At 36.7% G+C, this 18,841-nt stretch overlaps 1 protein-coding gene across 1 annotated transcript in view; it reads left to right on the top strand.

The window, feature by feature from the left end:
• The window catches only part of IFT80 (intraflagellar transport 80), a 105,450-nt gene extending 88,529 nt beyond the window's left edge, over positions 1-16,921 (top strand). The window contains exons 17-18 of the mRNA XM_063102998.1: positions 7,717-7,840; positions 16,662-16,921. Of these exons, the coding sequence (XP_062959068.1) occupies positions 7,717-7,840; positions 16,662-16,772 (235 nt within the window). The 3' untranslated portion in view covers positions 16,773-16,921. The remainder of the gene's footprint in view (positions 1-7,716; positions 7,841-16,661) is intronic.
• The last annotated feature ends 1,920 nt before the right edge of the window (positions 16,922-18,841 follow it).

Below are 18,841 nucleotides of genomic sequence, written 5' to 3'. Positions count from 1 at the left end.
TGAATAGATCATTGTTCTTATCCCCAGTTTATTCATAATTTATAAAGTTTGAGGTAACTAATTTGGAAAAAGGTAGAGTATGACTAATATTTTTAAAACTATATTAAATAACTAAGACAAAATTATATATACCATCATCAAGCTAACAGAGTTCTTTGAGAAATAGGGAAGAATAGTGTTTACAGCATTCTTACAGCCAATGTTTTTTAGAAAATATGTTGATTAATCGTAGACATACTATTCATATGGCACTCTGAACACTGTATAATATAACAAAAAATTTTTTTTACTGTTCCTTATCTTAAAAAGCTTAAAACCAAATTAGGAATTTCATTTTATTGTCATTAATATAGTAAAGCCTCCACTTACTGAGTGCTTATGGTGTGCCAGGAATTAATTTTGCTAAATACTTTCTGTATATCTTCTCATTAGGTTATCTCAGCAACTCTATGACATTAGGTATTCCCCATCCCCATTTTACAGTTGAGGAAATTAAGGCTTACTTATAAGTAAGTGGAAGATCTAGGATTTGAACCCAAGTCTTCTAATATCAAAGAGGAGCTCAGTTTATCACCAAGCAATTCAACATGTACTGATAGTACCATTGCTTATATAAGTGTTGTTTTATTGGATTGCTGCTTATCTCTTTATTTATCTTTACAGATGTTTTTGACATCTTTCCTTTTTCAGATTATATACTTTTTGAAGGACAGAAACATTTTATGTTATCTATACATACTAGGTACTTAAACTCATGTTCTTAATCTTTATGCAGTACTCATTTTACAGTGCTCCTCCTCTTCAAACATTTATTGACTGTAAATACATGCACTGAGTAAGTAAGTGTCATGGCAGGAAGAATGAGGAAATTTGTCTCTGATAGCCTATAATATAACCCTCTGAACATTTCTTGTACTTCCTGATCTAAGTGAAACTTACCTCTTACCAGAGAATACTGCCTGTCTATCAGTCCTCTCAAATGGAGTCAATTTATTCTCTCCAACTCCGCATTCCTTAGGATCTGGATGTGAGTGGAATCAGTGGGATGTTGTTTCACCTCCTTCATCTTTATTTCCCTATTTTATAAAATCTCCAGTCCTTTGAGGCTTATGTTATGTGACCATACTTATTCTCTGTTGAGACTTCAAACCTTGCTTAATATCCTGTAATCCTGCTCCTGGAACACCCCCACTGTCTCCCCAACTTTCCACCCAATTCTCAGCAAGTAACCCTGCCTTAAGATTATTAGATCTCAGGGAGAGGAAAAATAAGAGGGACAAAGAGGATGTAATGAGGAAAGAGAATGAATCCTGGTTGCTACTTCATGCTTTCTGTCTACGGGGCATCTCCTTTTCCTGTGCTTTTTGCTTTTATCCAAATTGTGTGGGTGTGTGTGTGTGTGTATGTGTGTGTGTATGAGTGTATATTTTGTTTTGTTTTGTTTGTTTGTTTATTTTTTTTAATTTATAAAGAACAGAAACTTATTTCTCACACTTGTGGAGGCTGGAAGGTCCAAGATCAAGGCATTGGCAGATTTGGTGTCTGGTCTCTGGAGGAGTCCTGGGTCCTTACATGACTAAAGGCAGAAGGGCAAGTGAGCCCAACACTGAGCAAAGCCTCTTTTATAAGGACCTTCATCCCATTCACACGAGGAGGGGCCTCATGGCCTAATCACCTCTTAAAGGCTCCAACTCTAATACCATCATGTTGGGTATTAGTTTCAACACATGAATTTTGGAGGAGACACATTCAAACCACATTCCACACCCACACAGTCCCACACCCCCCAGCCCTGTACCTGCACACACCCACACACAATCCCACAGACCAAGGACCTATGAAGTGACCCTTCTGCTACTCATTACCTCCCATACCCCCATGGTGAGGAAGCCTTTCAGAGCATGAACCAGAACAAGGCTCCAATCCCTGGCAGAGGACTGGGAACTATCCTCCATGGCTCATGTGAGGGATCAGGCACTCAGAGGTTAGCAACTGCCCAAGGTCAACAGCCAGCCAGAAGTAGACTTGGCCACTCTCATTGGGCCTGAGGCAGAACCAGGTGACACTGATGGTGATGGGGGGGGCTGCCTCAGTTTCCCCATCTGCAACAAATCCTTGAGGAAGTCATAGGGAGTGAGTGAGGTGATGTGGATCACAGGTTCCACAGATCCCAGAGTGGCTGGTGGATGGGAGGGTATTGGATTGAGGCAGAAGGGTGACAGGTGTGGTCCTGGGCTGGAACCCAAATGGACCCTGCTTCTGTAACTACAGATCCCATCACTCTTTGCCTCAGTTTCCTCACCTATGAGGACCACATTGTAGGGGTGCACAGTGCCTGGCCTTCATGCCCTACCACCTGCACACGGGCTCATGATTGCTGCTCCCTGTCCCCCAGCCTTGCCAGTCCCCCCAAGCCTGTGGGGTCTCAGGGTCCTGCCCAGATGAGACAGCTCTGTGAACATCAGTAGGGTTATCACCCCCACACCAGGCTGGGCGCCAGACACGGGTACTTTTATCTAATTATAAACCAGTGGGTTGGTCAACTGCTGATAGACCTCTAAATCTACTTGATAAGATGATAAAGATCCAAGAGTTTAGTTCCAGGATTCTGATTACTATCAGTACACTTAAGACTCCCAAATAAGCATCTCTCATCTAGCCCTCTGTCCTGCCCATGTTTGCTTCCGGAATCCACTTATCCAACTGCCTACTCAACATTTCCATTGGATATCTCACAAGTTTGAATTCAAATTTATGTTTATTCCTTCATAAACCTTGTCCTCTTCCAGGGTAACCTATCTTATCCTTTTAGTTGCTCAAAACTGGAAACATAAAGAGTTACTTTTGGCATTTTTGTCCCCTTCCCCACTCCCTATTATCAACCATTTCTCTCCTAAATACCTTTTGTCATTCATCCACTTCTCTACCAGCACCCTCATCTAAGCTGGTCCAAGTTTTTCTGTGTAATGCCATCACTGATCTTCCTGCATCTACTCTGTGCCTTTCCTACCTATTCTTTATGCTGCAATCATAGTGATCTTTTCATAGTAGAAATCTGATCATGTCACTCTTGACCTCAGACCTAATTCAATGAAACTCATAGTTTCCTATTACTTTTAGCACAAATATCAAGATTGGGTGAGAAATGGTTTCAGATAATCAGCAGAAGTAGTTATAGCTACTAAGAAACTCTTAAGAAACAGGTATTATCTTCATTTCTGAAATATGTAATTATAGATATTTGTGAAACCATTTGGAAAATTTTTTTCTGTAATAATAATTATCAAGTGTTGAACAGCTATTGAGTGTCTACCATATTAGGCATATTTAGATATTACATGGAGGATATGCTTTTAAAAAAATCAACTGTCTGTGATAAAGTTCTGGTCATTTCAAATTCTTGTTGGAAAGGACTGTTGAGTGGGAGAAGACAAATGTAATTAGAAATGAGGGCTTTCAAATCAGACCTGGGTTTGAATTCTAGTTCTACACTTACTAGCTTAGTGGTCTTGGACAAATTACTGAGGCTCTCTATAAGCCTACTTCCCTAATGTTTAAAATGATGATAACAACAACAACCTCACATTTGTTGTCAGGATTAAATAAAATAGTGTGTGAAAATCTCTCAGCATACTGCCTGCCACATAATAATCCTTCAATAAATGACACCTATTATTCATTCTTTAAATATTTATTGATTGCCTTCAGTATGCCAAGTTTTAGGCACTGGAGATACAGCAATGAACAAAACCAACAATGTCCATGACGACAATTATGATTGTACAACTCTAAATGGTATGGCCAAGATACACTGGTACAAGTAAGAATATATATTTGGATTCAATCTAAGAATCAGTTTTTAATAGCATAATCCAAGGAATAGCCTGCTTATAGGGTAGAATAATCTTCATCTGCAAAGATGTTCAAGTATAGGATGAATGATAAAGTTGTGTGATTGAGTGATTAATTAATTGACTGCTTGCATAGCTATCTACGTAGATGGTGTACTTTTTTTTTTTTTTTTCCCCCACATATATTTCTGTTTTCTGCTAGGACTGAGTAGGTGATCATTCTCATAAACTAGGTTTTCCAGAACTGGCTTGTATTATCAGACAGTGTTTTGTTTTGTTTTGCTTTGTTTTGTTTAATGTTTAGGTATTGTGTATGTATCAGGAAAGGCTGGCAGCGCTTGAATGTGTTTGTATACTTTAGCAGCAGGGTAAGCCCACTTTTGGTATGTGTGCAGACCAAAACTACACTGGATGGTAGATTTTTTTGGGGGGGCGGGCAGGGGCGGGGTATGGGGTAGTAGTTGAGCTGTCCAGCAATTTGGATTTATTTAATTTTAATTGCCTTTGTATATCTAGTTCATGAGGCCCTGCACAGAGTGGGATATATATATATGAATATGAAATTCAGGAGAGATTCTAGACATTGAGGGAAAGCCACTGAGGGAATTAGCTTATAGAGAATAGTCAAGGCTGTGAGTATGGCTAAGTTTAACTACAAGAACTTAAAGTATGGAAAGAAAAGAGGGCAGCAGGCAGATCTCTGCTGAATACCAGTGTTTAAGGATTTGGTTTAAGAAGAAGATTCAGCAAAAGAAATCAGGAGGAACCAAAAAGACTGAATTTTTAGAAGTGTTTATTATGGAAAATTTTAAACACACACAAAAGTAGACAGAATAGTGTAATGAATCTCCATGGGTATCACTCAGATGCAACAATTATCAATTTGTGGACAACCTCTACCCCTCCCCCACCCTTCCCCTACCATTTATTTTAAAACAGACCCCAAACACCATATCATTTTATTTATATTTCAGTATGTATCTCTAAAAGTTTTTTTAAACATAGCCATAATACCATGATTGTACCTTAAAAAGTGAACAGTAATTATATTCAGTGTTCTTATTTTTGTTTATCTTGTAAATGTTTTGTTTTGTGGTTTGTTTGAATCAGGATCCAAAAGATCCACACATTGTGATTAGTTAATATGTCCTTAAGTTTCTTTTCATCTATAGGTTCTCCTGTTTCTTTTTTGTGTTTTCTTGCAATCTCCCATTGAAGAAACTGGGGCTATAGAATTTTCCATAGTCTATTGATTACATCTTTGTGGTATCATTTAACATGTTCCTCTGTCCCCTGAATTAGCTGCAAACTGGTTGTTGAATCTAGAAACTTGATTAGATTTAGGGTTTTTTTTTTTGATAAGGCTTCATCATAGGTGGTATTGTATATATTTCCATAATAACTGGGTGTCTGTGTTTTTGTGATGTTAGCAGCCATTGATGATTAGGGGTTACAAAGTAATGATATTCTAGTTCTATCATTCAAGGATAAAATTTAAGTATTGGATGATAAATATGTTAGGGTTCTTCAAAAAGTTCATGGAAAAATAGAATTAAAAGATAATATGCATCTTTCCAGGGACTTTTTGAAGATTCCTCATATTAGATTGTCTTTAAGATCCCTGAATTTCTATATTTGTTTAAATCCTCTAGGAGGGAAGAAATTTTATTTTGTTTATATGTGCTATTCCATTTGAGAAGCACAGTCTCGCTGGTTTGTGCTTCTATCTTTCATATTTGTATTTGAAAATTGCCTGTAACCTAATAAGATGCAGCTCTTGAAGAGTTGTAGGTAAGCAAGTTATCTGCTTCATATCCACTTTGGACATTTGGTGGTAATCTGCTCTCAAAAACTGAAGTTAAGAGAGGTAGAACCTAGAAGTTCCAAATATGCATATTGATCCTTTATGTAATTATTAATTTTAAAAAAATTTATAAACTTATACCAGTTATACAAAATAATTTTGCTTCATTCAAGTTATGCAAAAGATCGCATTTTGAAGTTACACCATCTTTTTATATAACTTCCTTCTATTTAAAATGAATTTATTCCAGCCCTAGAATCTAATGTCACATTTGTTTGGTTGCCAAATAACAGTTTTAAAACTAGAGACATTCTGTTCCCAAAACCCTTATATAATTTGGAGTAAGTTCCCTCCTAAATGTGGTAAGGACACATTTTTTTACCCAGTGTATGCTTTTAGAAAACAGCACATATCATTTTTTCTTCTTCTTTCTTTATTTTTTTATTATTGTAGCATAGTTGATTGTACATATCTGTGGGGAACGGAGTTGAACACATATTATTGTAATGTTTACCTTTAGCCATTAGATAATTAGTACATAATGAAAATAATAGATAGGTGGATAATGGATCTAGCATCTAAATGCAGGATTAGATATCATATTCCATTCTTTCTACATTTGGAATTTTTGAAAAGCCCCAACCCAGAGTAGGTGCTGATGTATTCCTCATTTAGAACACTTCCAGTTTTGCACTATCAAGGTCTCCTTCTCTTATAGTATGGTCAATAGTATGGCAAACCAATGCTTGCTAAGAATGAACCAGATTTTCCTACTGAAGAGTCACAAGCTGCAAAAAATCTAGTTAGTAGTCAGCTTTGTCTAAAACAGAAAATTTGTAATAGTTGGCTCTAATAAATCATGATTGGACTATTCATAAGTCATATGTCATATCAGAAAGCAAGAGAACTTGAGAAATAATGTACTTTTGACTATTAGGATGACTGTTATCCATACTTTGAAATGAGATTAGAGTGAACATTGTAAGAGAGCTATAATGCACCTGTTTGTTCCTGATTCAGCTAATATGAGTTATGCACAGGATTGGATTGGCTGAGGTGCTGTGCAAAATCTACATGTGAAAGTAAACCTGGAATTGAGGATTAATCTTTTTATTTCCCTGCAGATTATCATCAGTGTATAGATTTTGTGTCTTTGGTGTTATACCACTGTTTTTAGCAATTCGTATAATTCTCATCTGCTATTTAAATAAAATACTTTTAAAAATAACTTAGTTGCATAGATTATATAATAATTTAGTTGACTGTATTATAAAATTTAGATGGTAGTAACATTTTCTAAGACTCAAATGGCAAAAGGCATTTTGTCAGACTTTTCTCAACCTCAATTTATTTGCATAAGATTTTTAATTTGCTGTAGTATAAGGATGTCATTTTTTAATTCTATAAATCCATTATTAACTTATAAAAATGGTCAAGATAGTTAAACCCCATACATTGTAGGGAAATTCATTCACCTGAATTTTATGATGATTTCAAAAAGATTTTCAATGAACATTTACCACACATGCACTCTGTAGTACTCACCAAAGAAAAATGAAACCCAGATCTTCCTTCAGTAAATATACAGGATACTGGAGGATCCAGACTCATAAATAATAATTGTAATACACTGTAAGAAGTGCTGTAATACGGGCTGAGCCCGTGGCGCACTCGGTAGCGTGCTGCGCTAGCAGCGCGGCGACGCTCCTGCCGCGGGTTCGGATCCTATATAGGAATGACCGGTGCACTCCCTGGCTGAGCGCCGGTCACGGAAAAAAAAAAAAAAAAAAAAAAGAAGTGCTGTAATAATAGTATGTATAAATGCTATGGAGCATAGATAAGATAATAGTCATTTATTTCTAAAGGGGAACTGGTCGGAGAAGTCATGTTTGATCTGGGCTTTGAAATATAAACAGGCATTAACAAGATGGATAAGGTAGAAAATGACCTTCACTTTGCAGGATAAACAGAAGGAACAACCATTTGTCCTTCCCCCTCACTCCAAAACTCTACTGTCTGACATAAGCAATGCTGATAATCTGTTTTTATTACTCATTACAGGGCTCTGGAATTGGCTGTAAAATACAAAACACATGTTGATACAGTTCTTGCTTACCGTCAAAAATTTTTGGAAACATTTGGTAAACAGGAAACTAATAAACGGTACTTGCAGTATGCAGAAGAAGTAAGTATTATATAGTATTTGATAATAATGTATATGCTTTATAAGTATACATAATATTCATTTTAATGAGACAAAAATTGAATGATTCATGCCATACTCTCTAAAAGAATTACTTTTTGCCTTACGATGTTGTAGACTTATTTTGACTATATGATAATTGTACTAAACCTTTTTCTGGAATCTTTATGTTTTGATTAATTTGAGTCTGGTTTCATACTATTCAATTTGTATTAAGTTTGGATACTATTTGATTTTTTTAGATAAATAATACAGATGGCTGTGATAAAAGCTTCTGTCTCCTGAATTTTGTCTTCCACCAGCTGCCCCTTCTGCTTTAGGGGAAATACAAGTGTTCTTCAAAGAGTTTATGGAAAGCTAGAATTAAAAGATAATGCAAATATTTTCATGAACTTTTTGAAGACCCCTTGTATATAAGCAGAGAGTGCACTGGCCAGAAAAGGCATACTTTGTCACTTTGTAGAATTCTAGGGAGCTAGATTGTACCTCACAGAGCTACCTTGCCTAGGTAGACTTCACTTTCAGAGAATGCTCAACCTTTGACTCCCAAACTCCTACCAGAATCTCTGATTTTATCATTCCAATTAGAAGAAAGTCATTCCAGTACATATCAGTCCACAAGGATTATAGGTACTATTTGTCCCAGTACCTAGAGCATAACTGATTGTGGCCACTTACCCAGATCCCTCTAGGCTCAGACAGCAGAAATAGAGCTCACCCTCTCTAGCCATGTAGACAAAGAGGCTTGACTCCCAAGAGCTGTAATGTCAAGGCAGGACTAACATTGCTTATGGTCCTGTGAACCATTTCTTTAGCCTTTTACTCATTTATTCAAAAAATGTTATAAGATCTCATTCTGAGCTAGGAGCTTATAGACTATAGTGGATTAGATTATGTCACCCCAAAACTCACTGACGCTTGAATCGTGTCCCCCAAGTTTTATGTATTAAAAAGTTGGTCCTCACTGTGACTGTTAAGAGGGTGGGAAATCCTGTTCTGGAAATTAAATGGTGGGGCCTTGAAGAGGTGATTAGATTGTAAGACCATGCTGTAGTGAATGGATTAATAATGGTGGTGAGGGGCATGGTTCTAAAGGCTTTAAAAGGAGGGATGAAGAGGTTATTCTCTCTGCTCTTTCTGCTTCCACCATCTTGCAGTGTGAGACCTCTGGGTCCTTGTTGCCACCACCAGAGGGACCTTGGACTTCCCAGCTTCAGAAACTCTGAGCAATAAATTTCATTTTCTTTATAAATCATCCAGTTCCAGATATTTTGTTATAAGCAACAGAAAAGGATGAATACATAGACTATGTGGAAGTACTCCTAGGGACAGAATGAAACTGAATGTTCTGATCCATCTATGGGCAGGGCAGGTGTATTAGTCTATTTCTTGTTGCTATAACAGAATGTCTGAGACTGGGTGATTTATAAAGAAAAGAGGTTTATTTGGCTTACAATTCTGGGAAAGCTGCATCTGGCATGGATCTCAGGCTACTTCTACTCATGGCAGAAAATGGCAGGCAGCCAGCGGGTACAAGCAGATCACATGCCAAGAGGAAGCAAGAGAGAGAGAGACAGGAGGTGCCAGGGTCTTTGAAACAACAAGCTCTCGTGGGAACTAAGGAAGAACTTACTATCCCCACCCCCCAGTGAGAGCATTAATCCATTCATGAAGGATCTGCTCCCAAGACTCATACAGCTCCCAATACTGCCACATTGGGGATCAGATTTCCACATGAGTTTTGTGGGGGGCCAACTCTATCATATCCAAACTCTATCAGCAGGTTAAAGGAACCTTGGGAAGAGGAGAAAAGGGAGGGAGAAGGCACCTACAATTTCTGCTAAAGCTAACATTATCCATTTATGTTTAGAATACTGGGTGTCATGACCTACATTTTTGGACTGCAGAACAGTTTTCAGAGTAGGGAGACCTTTGGAGCCATTCTTAAAGTTTAGTAGTGCAACTTCAACCTCTGGATCCAGGAGATCTACAAGTTGTGGGTTTTGTGGTAGAAAGGAAATGTATTTTATAGAAGTGCCACAAACTTTTTTTCGTTTTCAGTAGGAGACTGCTAAGTACTGAAGTGAATCCTGGGAATTTGGGCTATGAGGGCTTGCTCTACCACTAGGAAAAACCCAGTATCCCTGGGATCTGTAAGGCTATGCCCTAATTCATAGAACGTGACAGCAGCCACCACCAATACAGTGCCAAGCAGCCCAGAGAATCACCAGATCACCTGATCTTTTTTGTCACAGTTTTTTTTTTTTTTTTTTTTTTTGTCTTTTTCGTGACCGGCCCTCAGCCAGTGAGTGCACCGGCCATTCCTATATAGGATCCGAACCTGCGGCGGGAGCGTTGCCGCACTCCCAGCGCCGCACTCTCCCGAGTGCACCACGGGCTCGGCCCATTGTCACAGTTTTGAAAATATGGTCATATGTTAAAACTGAGCATCCACCTTAAATTTATTTTACTGTATAATTTTTAAGCAGGTTAATGCTACTCTGCTTCCTCCTCGTCATCATCATCAATATTTTTTCAATATTTTCACATGAGGTACTTTTGAGAACGTAGAAAATATGTTCCTTACCCTATAGGAAATTATATTTTAGATAGTAAAAACTTAACATTCTTATTTTCTTTTTCATCATATATGTACTCAACTGCTACCAAAATGTAATACTTCAGTTTTATAAGAGTAGCAGGAATTTCCAAAGTGGAATAACCAGAACATGGCTTTTTAGATACTTTGTTTTCTTTTCATCCTGAAATCGTCTAGGTTACTTTGAATCCCTATGCACTATGTTCTAGTTTTCTACTTTTTTTCTTCATAAATGTCATTTGGAAGTTAACTAAAAATTTTAAAGCAGTATTTTAAGATGAAAACTATTTTTGACTTAAAAATTTCCCAGTATTGAGATAAAATTTAACCCTAGGAGAATAGCTTTTGAGAATACCTGTGCTACTTGCTGATCTTTTGGCTTTATTTAGGTCTATAATCTAGTCACAATCTATCATCCGTACTTATCTGTCTTTGCAAAAGTTGTGATTATATAAATCCTTCATTTCAGAACTAAAATTTGAATAGAAAAGGATCATTTAAAAATGACATTGAGGAATTTATTCTAGATTTCTGGTGAATTCTGGTGGGCTCGTGATACATGCTATGTGAAAGTTTATAAGTGAATGGAATCTACCAATTATAACGGAAGAAGTGAGAGGTTTGACATATATTCATGTTTATGAGCCCTGAAATGTTATTATGGGCATTTCTAATTTAAAATGTGGAAATCTGGGATTCATTCAAGATGTACTATCTTCTAGGAACCCTATTATTTAGAATCATTGTATTTGATCTACAATGGTGTTCAGTAAATATTTGTAAAATAAATTGTAAATCTGGCAAATAAAATCCTGTCAAGGAATACATTCAATTTATTGAATACATACTCTGTGCAAGAAGATTCAAGAAGTACTTAAGACATTGAGCTAGGAAAAAGAAAAAGAGTTTAAAAAATCAAACTCAGGAGCAGAATTTCAGAACGTATAGAATTTTGAAGAAGATCCAGAAGAGTCAGCACTCTAGTTAAGACAAACCACTTCAGGCATAGCTGCTATCTAAGCTGACTTGCAGGTTTTAAGGCGTTATAATAGTGAGAAATTGTGAAATGATAACTCATTTGCTGGGTAATTATTTACCCCATTCAGTATTTATTGAGTGCCTCCTGTGGACAATGTTCTCTCCTTGGTTCTTGGGATATGATAATAAAGGTGACAAACACTGGTCCTGGCATCATGAAGTTTATATTCAAACAGATGTGATTTCGATTGTGATAATTGCCTTGAAGGAAGTTTATGTGGTGCCATGAGACTTTATGAATGGGGAACCTGATCTAGGGTCGGGGAGTCAGCAGAGACTTTTCTAAGCAGAGCAAATGGTATTTGAGCTGAGCTCTAAAGGATGAATAGTAGAAGCTGACTGGGGTTGGGGTGGAGCAAGGGCGTGCACATGTTCCAGGCAGCGGGAAGGCTCTCAAGTGGAACAGATTTTTTTTTTTTTTTTTTGGTGGCTGGCCGGTTCTGGGGTCTGAAACCATGTCCTTGGTGTTATAAGGGCGTGTTCTAACCAACTGAGCTAACTGTTCCTCAAGTGGAACAGAATAAAAGCAACAAGGAGATTGACTTGAGGGTTTCATAGGACAGATTAAATAATGGGAAGCCATTGACAGGCAGTAACATGATCATTTTTCCCGTTTAAAATCCCAATTCCTAAAAATAATGGAAACTTAAGATTTGACAAAATTATCAGTCAGTTAAAGAATATGATAATAAGAGCAAATGTATGAAGTCTTAAAAGAGTGGGGTGGAATCCTGAGTGATTGCTTTGAGTCCTGGGTGGTTGGAATACTGGTTAGAACCAGACGTCGAAGGGTCTGTGTTAAGAGAATAAGCTTCATGATGAAGGCAATGAGAAGACTTGGAGGTTTGTAATCAAGAGAATGACTTGAAAGATAACTTTGGATGTAAAAGGTAGATTAGTGGGTGGTGAGTAGGAGACCAGTTGGGAAGTTACTATAATAGTCCCACAAGGACACAGAAAGGGTAAAATTAATGTAAGAAGGAACTCAACAGTAAAATTAAGAGAACAATTGTGGTTGGGGGTGGTAGGCAAGGCATTGGAGAATAACTTCAACATTTCTAATGTAGGCAACTGGCAGATGGAGATGCCATTAATCTAGAAAAAGAATACATGAAAATATATAAGTTTTGGACCTTTGTGTTTGAATACATGAAAATATACTTTTTTTTTTTTTTTTTAGTTTGAAATGTCAGTGGGGTGTTCACGCAGTTAGAAATATAAATGTGAACACCAAAGGATATTGACAAAGGAGAAATCAGGGCTAGACAACTAAATTTATTATCATGACCATCTAGGTGTAGTAGAAGCTATATCTGTTGATAAGATCTAGGGAAAGTGTGAGAAAGATATAGTTGAAACTTTGGTGAATATTAATAGTTAAGAGGTTGTTGAAGGAAACCAGAATATGTCACCCCAAAATATGCCTTTTTGACATAAGATTGTTGAACTTAGGTAATTAAGAAGCTGCAAACAAAGGAAGAGCTCTCTCTCTCTCCCCTCCCCTTTTCCACCTAAAGACAGGATATAAATTCTCCTTTACTGGATAACTCTTATCAGCTCAGAGATGCTACCAGAGGAATCTGCAAACAAATCTTACTCCACTAGTTTCTTCCCACATACTTACCTTCCCACAGTTTCCTGCCTCTGGAAACCTGAAACTGCTTTCATTTGTCTTGTCACTTCTCTAAAATTTATTGTTCTTTGTTGAAGATGCTATATAAGCCAAAGTTCTAAGCCATTGCTTTGAGTTAGCCTTCACTGAGGTTCCTCCTACATGATGTGTTAATAAACTTGCTTGTTTTTCTCTTTTTAATCTATCTTTTATTACAGGAGTCTATCCCAACTTCAAACTTATGAGGGTTGAGGAGAAATTATATTTCCTCCCCAACATAGTCTAGGGGAAGAATATAGGAAAAAAAGAGAAAGAAAGGAGCATTTAGCAAGGAGAGGAGAAACCAGAAGAGAGTGGTATTATATATATACTGTCTAATATGAGAGATTTTTCAAAGAGCAGTGGTCTACAAGGTCCAGAGAATGCTCCTGTCTCAGGGCCTTGCTCTTCCCTCTGTCAGCATGTTCTTCCCCAGTATATTAGTCTGTTTGTGTTGCTTATAACAAAATACCTGAAACTGGGTAATTTGTAAAGATACAGTTTATTGCTTGCAGTTTTGGAGGCTGAGAGGTCCAAAGTCCAAGGAACACATCTGGTCAGGCCCTTTTCCTGGTGTTGACTACAGCCAACACAGGGTATCACATGGCAAAATGGCAGAAGTGGAGCGAGAGAGAATCTCATGTGCTTTCCTTTCAAAGCCCTCAGAACCATGCTGATGACCACCATTAAACCATCAATTTATTAATCCATTTCCTAGGGCACAGTCCTCACAATCTAATCAACTCTTCAAAGCCCCACCTTTCAATTACCATAATAGTATTTCCCACCCTCAACAGTTACAGTGGGGATTAAGCTTCATTGAGTGTGGGGGAACTTTCAATCTGTAGAACCCAGATACATACCTAGGTTCACTCAGGAGGTCTTCATATCACCTTTTCAGAGACATCAGCTTCTCTGATCACCCTATCTGAAATACAACCAGAAGTTCATCAAGTAAATTGATGACAGTGCAACCTCCTACTCTACCCCTGGTACTCACTATCTCCCTTCCCTATTTTCAAAACCTTTACTGCTTCTGACATACTATATCTATTCTTATTTTTGTTTATACCTTTCTTCTACTGTTATCTGTCTTTATTATCTCTTTATGAACACAGTTAATTTTTTTTGTTCATTGCTGAATCCTTGTACTTAGGAAATCTTTGGCATATACTAATCACTAAATATTTGTTGAATGAATAATTGAATCATTCTGAAAAGGTATACAAGATAAAGACTGAAAACAGCTGATGATGGCTTTAGTGAAAAGTTTCTGAAGTGTAGTGGGAACACAATCATTACAGTGGTCTAGGGAGAGAATGGGAATCACGAATGAAAAGAAGAATGAGGGTGGTAGCTGTCAGGGAGACAGCAGAGAGGCAAAGACAATGAGAAGGAGTCAGTCAGGAGAAAGAAGGTATTATGAGTAATACCTGAAGGCTGATGTCCTACAGGAGTCAAAGAAGATGGGATCAGGGATATATGTGAGGAGGTTGGCCTGAGACAGAAGGGAAAGAGAAGGATGGGTACAGGTATAGGTAAGTTTGTGAGTATAAGGAAGGGAAATTAAGTGAATTCATGCCTGATGGGCACTATGTTCTCCGTAAAGTAGGAAGCTGATTTTCAGCTGAGAATAAGAGATGGGGTAAAGGATGGAGAGCCATTTGGTATGATTTTGAAACTGCTTCTATGTGAATAGAAATTGACTAGGGATTAGAATAAGAAGTGCCAAATAGTATTGGCACTCACTCCCTATGATTGAAAAGGATGGCTTTTAGTGTAGAAGTCACTTGACAGCTGTCAGAGAACATCCTTATCTAAAACCTACTATTAAAAGTATTTGAATCCAAGGACTAAATTATCTGTAGAACCCTGTTCTAAAACTGGATAAATGCCAAAGTGAAAGTGAAACATTTATTTTCATTAGGATCACTGTCAGCTGACACCCTCATTTGTATTATAACAAGTAACTAATATAGATGTCATCAATTTATTTGATGGACTTCTGGGGCAACAGTTGTTCAGTGTAGCATCAATATATGGTTTTGTTATGACTGATTTGAGAAGCATATGTAAATCAATTTAAGGCTGGAAGAATGCCAAGGTATTCATCAAGTTTTGTCTTCCTCTTTGTAAATGTTTTGTTAGACATGGAAATGAGTATTTTACCATTTGAAAAATAGCAAGTTTTGGCCTAATTGAAAAATTAGGCTTTCAAATAACCTAACATTTGTTCTGCTTTTCAATGTTAGTACCAGACAGTTATCTTCTATGAGTAAAAGGAATTCTATTAATTCATCTATTTTATATATTATAGATAAGTAAGTGGAATTATTATTTTTAAAAAGGAGACCAAAAATATCCACAAACTACTTCACAGAAATTTAGATATAGGATATTGGAATAGAAAAGAACCAACTACTTAATTTCATCAACTTCTAGCACAAAATAAGGGAAGTATGGAGTTCTATTAATGTTAAATTAACCTGTCACTCAAGATAAATCTATTCAAGCAGCAAGTAGTACCTCAGTCTGATTTAATGCTATTTGCTTCATTCAACTCCCCTGCATGGAGGTGAAAACCTTTTCACTTTTGTCTCAGTTTCAGAGGTTTGGGTTTATTTCATAGTAAATCAGACAGTTTAATCTAGGAACCAGTTTTTCCTATGTCTTGTCTCAGAGACAACACACATTCCTAAATTAGTGATCTCCAAACTTTGTTAAACGGTGGAATTTTTTTCCTAAAGAAATTGCTCATAGAACTCAGGGCTGAGTCCATTGCTAGCATCAAATCTAATGAACTTAAGAGTGGGATGGGGCAGGGCTAGGGGAGGGGAGACTGCATCGCAGATAGAAGGAAAGCAAACAAAAATGTTATCACTTTTCATTTATACTTTTTATGTGTCTCTAAGGCTAGCTTTCCCTCTGTTTCCTCTAAAAAAAAAAATCTTTTCATCGTTGTCTTAAAGACTACATGGCTCTGTCTCACTTTAAGAGTTGTTGAAAGGGACTCACTTTTGCAGAATATGCTCAGGGGAAGGTAATGTTCCCCAATCTTTCCTCACAGCTAGGCTTCTATGGAAAACTCAGTATCTAAGGTCTGAAGAACTAGTCTGTTTCAAACATGGCTTGGTGGCCAGAGTTATGTCCATTTTTCCTCTTGTTTGGAGGAGAGTAGGCTACTTTCTCCCCAGCCTTGTCCTGAGCACCTATGCAGAATCCTAAGCCTCCATGGAACTGTTTAGATGCGCCTTTTATAAATAGCTGCAACTAGATTTTGAATCACAGTGAGTCTTTGCTTTTTATTATATAATTATCTGTTTGGTCTTATTATTAAAGCTATTTCATTTTTTTTTTAGTACTTCTTCTTGTTAAAGTTTTTTTTTTTTTGATGCCCTCTTTTTCTCTAATGTTTTGGAAGTCATACTTTCTATTTATTTTTACCATTGGTTACTTATCTTTCCATGAACTCTTTGAAGTACCCTTGTATTAGCGTGTGTCTTCTTCTGTTGCAGCTTCAAATAGACTGGGAGAAAATCAAAGCCAAAATTGAAATGGAAATCACGAAAGAACGAGAGAGATCATCAAGCAGCCAGTCCAGTAAGAGTATGGGTCTAATGCACTAAATGCCATACTTACCTATAAGAAGTTTTCTTTTGAAACTAATTCTGATTAACCAAGGATAAGCATGTTTTAGTTGCTAAAGAAAAAGGCATAGTCTTTAAATAAGTATAAGCATTTTCTATGTATTTAATATTAAAATTACATTAAGAAAGATTAAGCACAAAGTAATTAATGTAATTCCATCGTTTATATTTTTCTACTAATTAGAACAATATTAGGACAATATTCCTATATACTTAGGATATATCTTTGTAGTGTTGATTATATTTCAGTTTTTTGTCCATTACTTTATCCCTGAATCTTCAGCATGAACAAATATTACTCCTGATAATAAAACATTGGATTCTTTAAAATGTATGTTATCATTAATTTCTATTTGACCTCTAAATTGTAAAGTGCCTCCAAAAGTTTATTTATGCCACAAAAATACATGAGGATAGATATGTGAAAATGTTTAACAATGCAGATACTTCTACACCACAGTTCATAGCAGCGTTATTTAAATAGCAAAAGGTGGAAACTCAAATGTCTGTCAACAAATGGATGGATAAACAAATGTGGAACAAACATACAACGGGATAATATTCTGCCTTAAAAAGGAATGAAGTGCTGATACATTCTATAACATGAATGAACCATGAAAATGTTATGTTGAGTGAAATTAGCCAGACACAAAAGGCCAAATATTGTATGATTGCACTTACATGAGGTACCTACATTAGGTAAATTTACGGAGACCGAAAGGAGAATAGAGGTTATCAGGGACTATGGGGAGAGGGAAAGTTATTTAATGGATACAGAGTTTCTGTTTGGGATGAACAAGTTCTGGGCATGGATAGTGGTGATGGTTGCCCAACATTGTGACTGTTGATACCACTGAACTGTAAACCAATGATTTAAAATTGTAAATTTTGTTATGTATATTTTAACAACCATAATTTTAAATTACATATATAGAACGAGCAAGAAGTATTTTCTTCCATAGCTTGGCTATTGTCTAAGAGAGAAAGAAGGAAGGAAAGAAAGACCATAGTGGTGCGTTGCACTTGCAGAGGGAGAGAACGTACCTTGGGATACAAAGTGGAGTAGCAGGGGAAGGGGAGGAGATGGGGGTAATTGGGTGGGGGCATTGGGTACAATTGCAATTTGTGGTAATGGGCATGCTCCCGGTATGGATCTGGCCTTCACATCTTGGGCACGAGGGGTGACAATCAGCTTTGTATCATGAATATTCATAACCAATAAAAAATAAATAAAATTTTTTTAAAAAAGTATTTTCTCCATTTCTTTCCTGACTTGAGAATGTTCAGGCTTTAGGCCCTGGCATCTGAATTTGTGAAAATCTCCTTAGTTGATAAACCTGTTTGACTAGCTTTAATTCAGTAAGTCCCAAGATTATTATTATTACAAAACCTTTTTAACAATAACACAAATACCCCTTAGAATGTCTTCCATGAACCCATTTTTGGAATTGGTACATTATAGAGTAGGTACGTATATATACATGGGAAAGGAATTAACCTCTCTCACTCCCATTTTTATTACTATGTCTTGGTTTCTTTTACAGAAATGTTCTTTTCTTTGTGTTCAGTTTGTGAAATCTAATTGAGCAGTTTACTTCTAAGTTGTACTTCTAAGTTTATATATGTTTTCTTTACTGCTATTTTTCAATAAGAAGTATAAAAAGAAAAAAAGGTTAGAAGGGTAAATGTTATATTATGTATATTTTAGCACAATAAAAAAATTAAAAGAAAAAATATGTCTGTGTACTAAAAAATTTTTTAAAAAGAAATATGTCTGTTCTAGCAACGATTCTCTGATATCCTACAACTCAGGTCAATTCTGACTCTAACTACCTGGAGTTATTTTCAGATATGGCAAGTTAAAGGGCAAGGTCCCCAGGAAGATTGCCCTTACTTCAGACACCAGCTGCAAGTGGAGTCCCCAGGCTACTTGCACTTATGTCTGACTTGATTATACATTTGAGGGTTCCCACAACTCAGAGTCAGGTTTGATCAATTTGCTAGAATGATTCTCAGAACTCACTGAAATGCTTTACTTGTTTTATTAA

The sequence above is a fragment of the Cynocephalus volans genome, chromosome 1 (genome assembly GCF_027409185.1).
Source record: "Cynocephalus volans isolate mCynVol1 chromosome 1, mCynVol1.pri, whole genome shotgun sequence".
NCBI classification, from domain to species: domain Eukaryota; kingdom Metazoa; phylum Chordata; class Mammalia; order Dermoptera; family Cynocephalidae; genus Cynocephalus; species Cynocephalus volans.
This window is presented reverse-complemented; position numbering and strand designations above follow the sequence as displayed.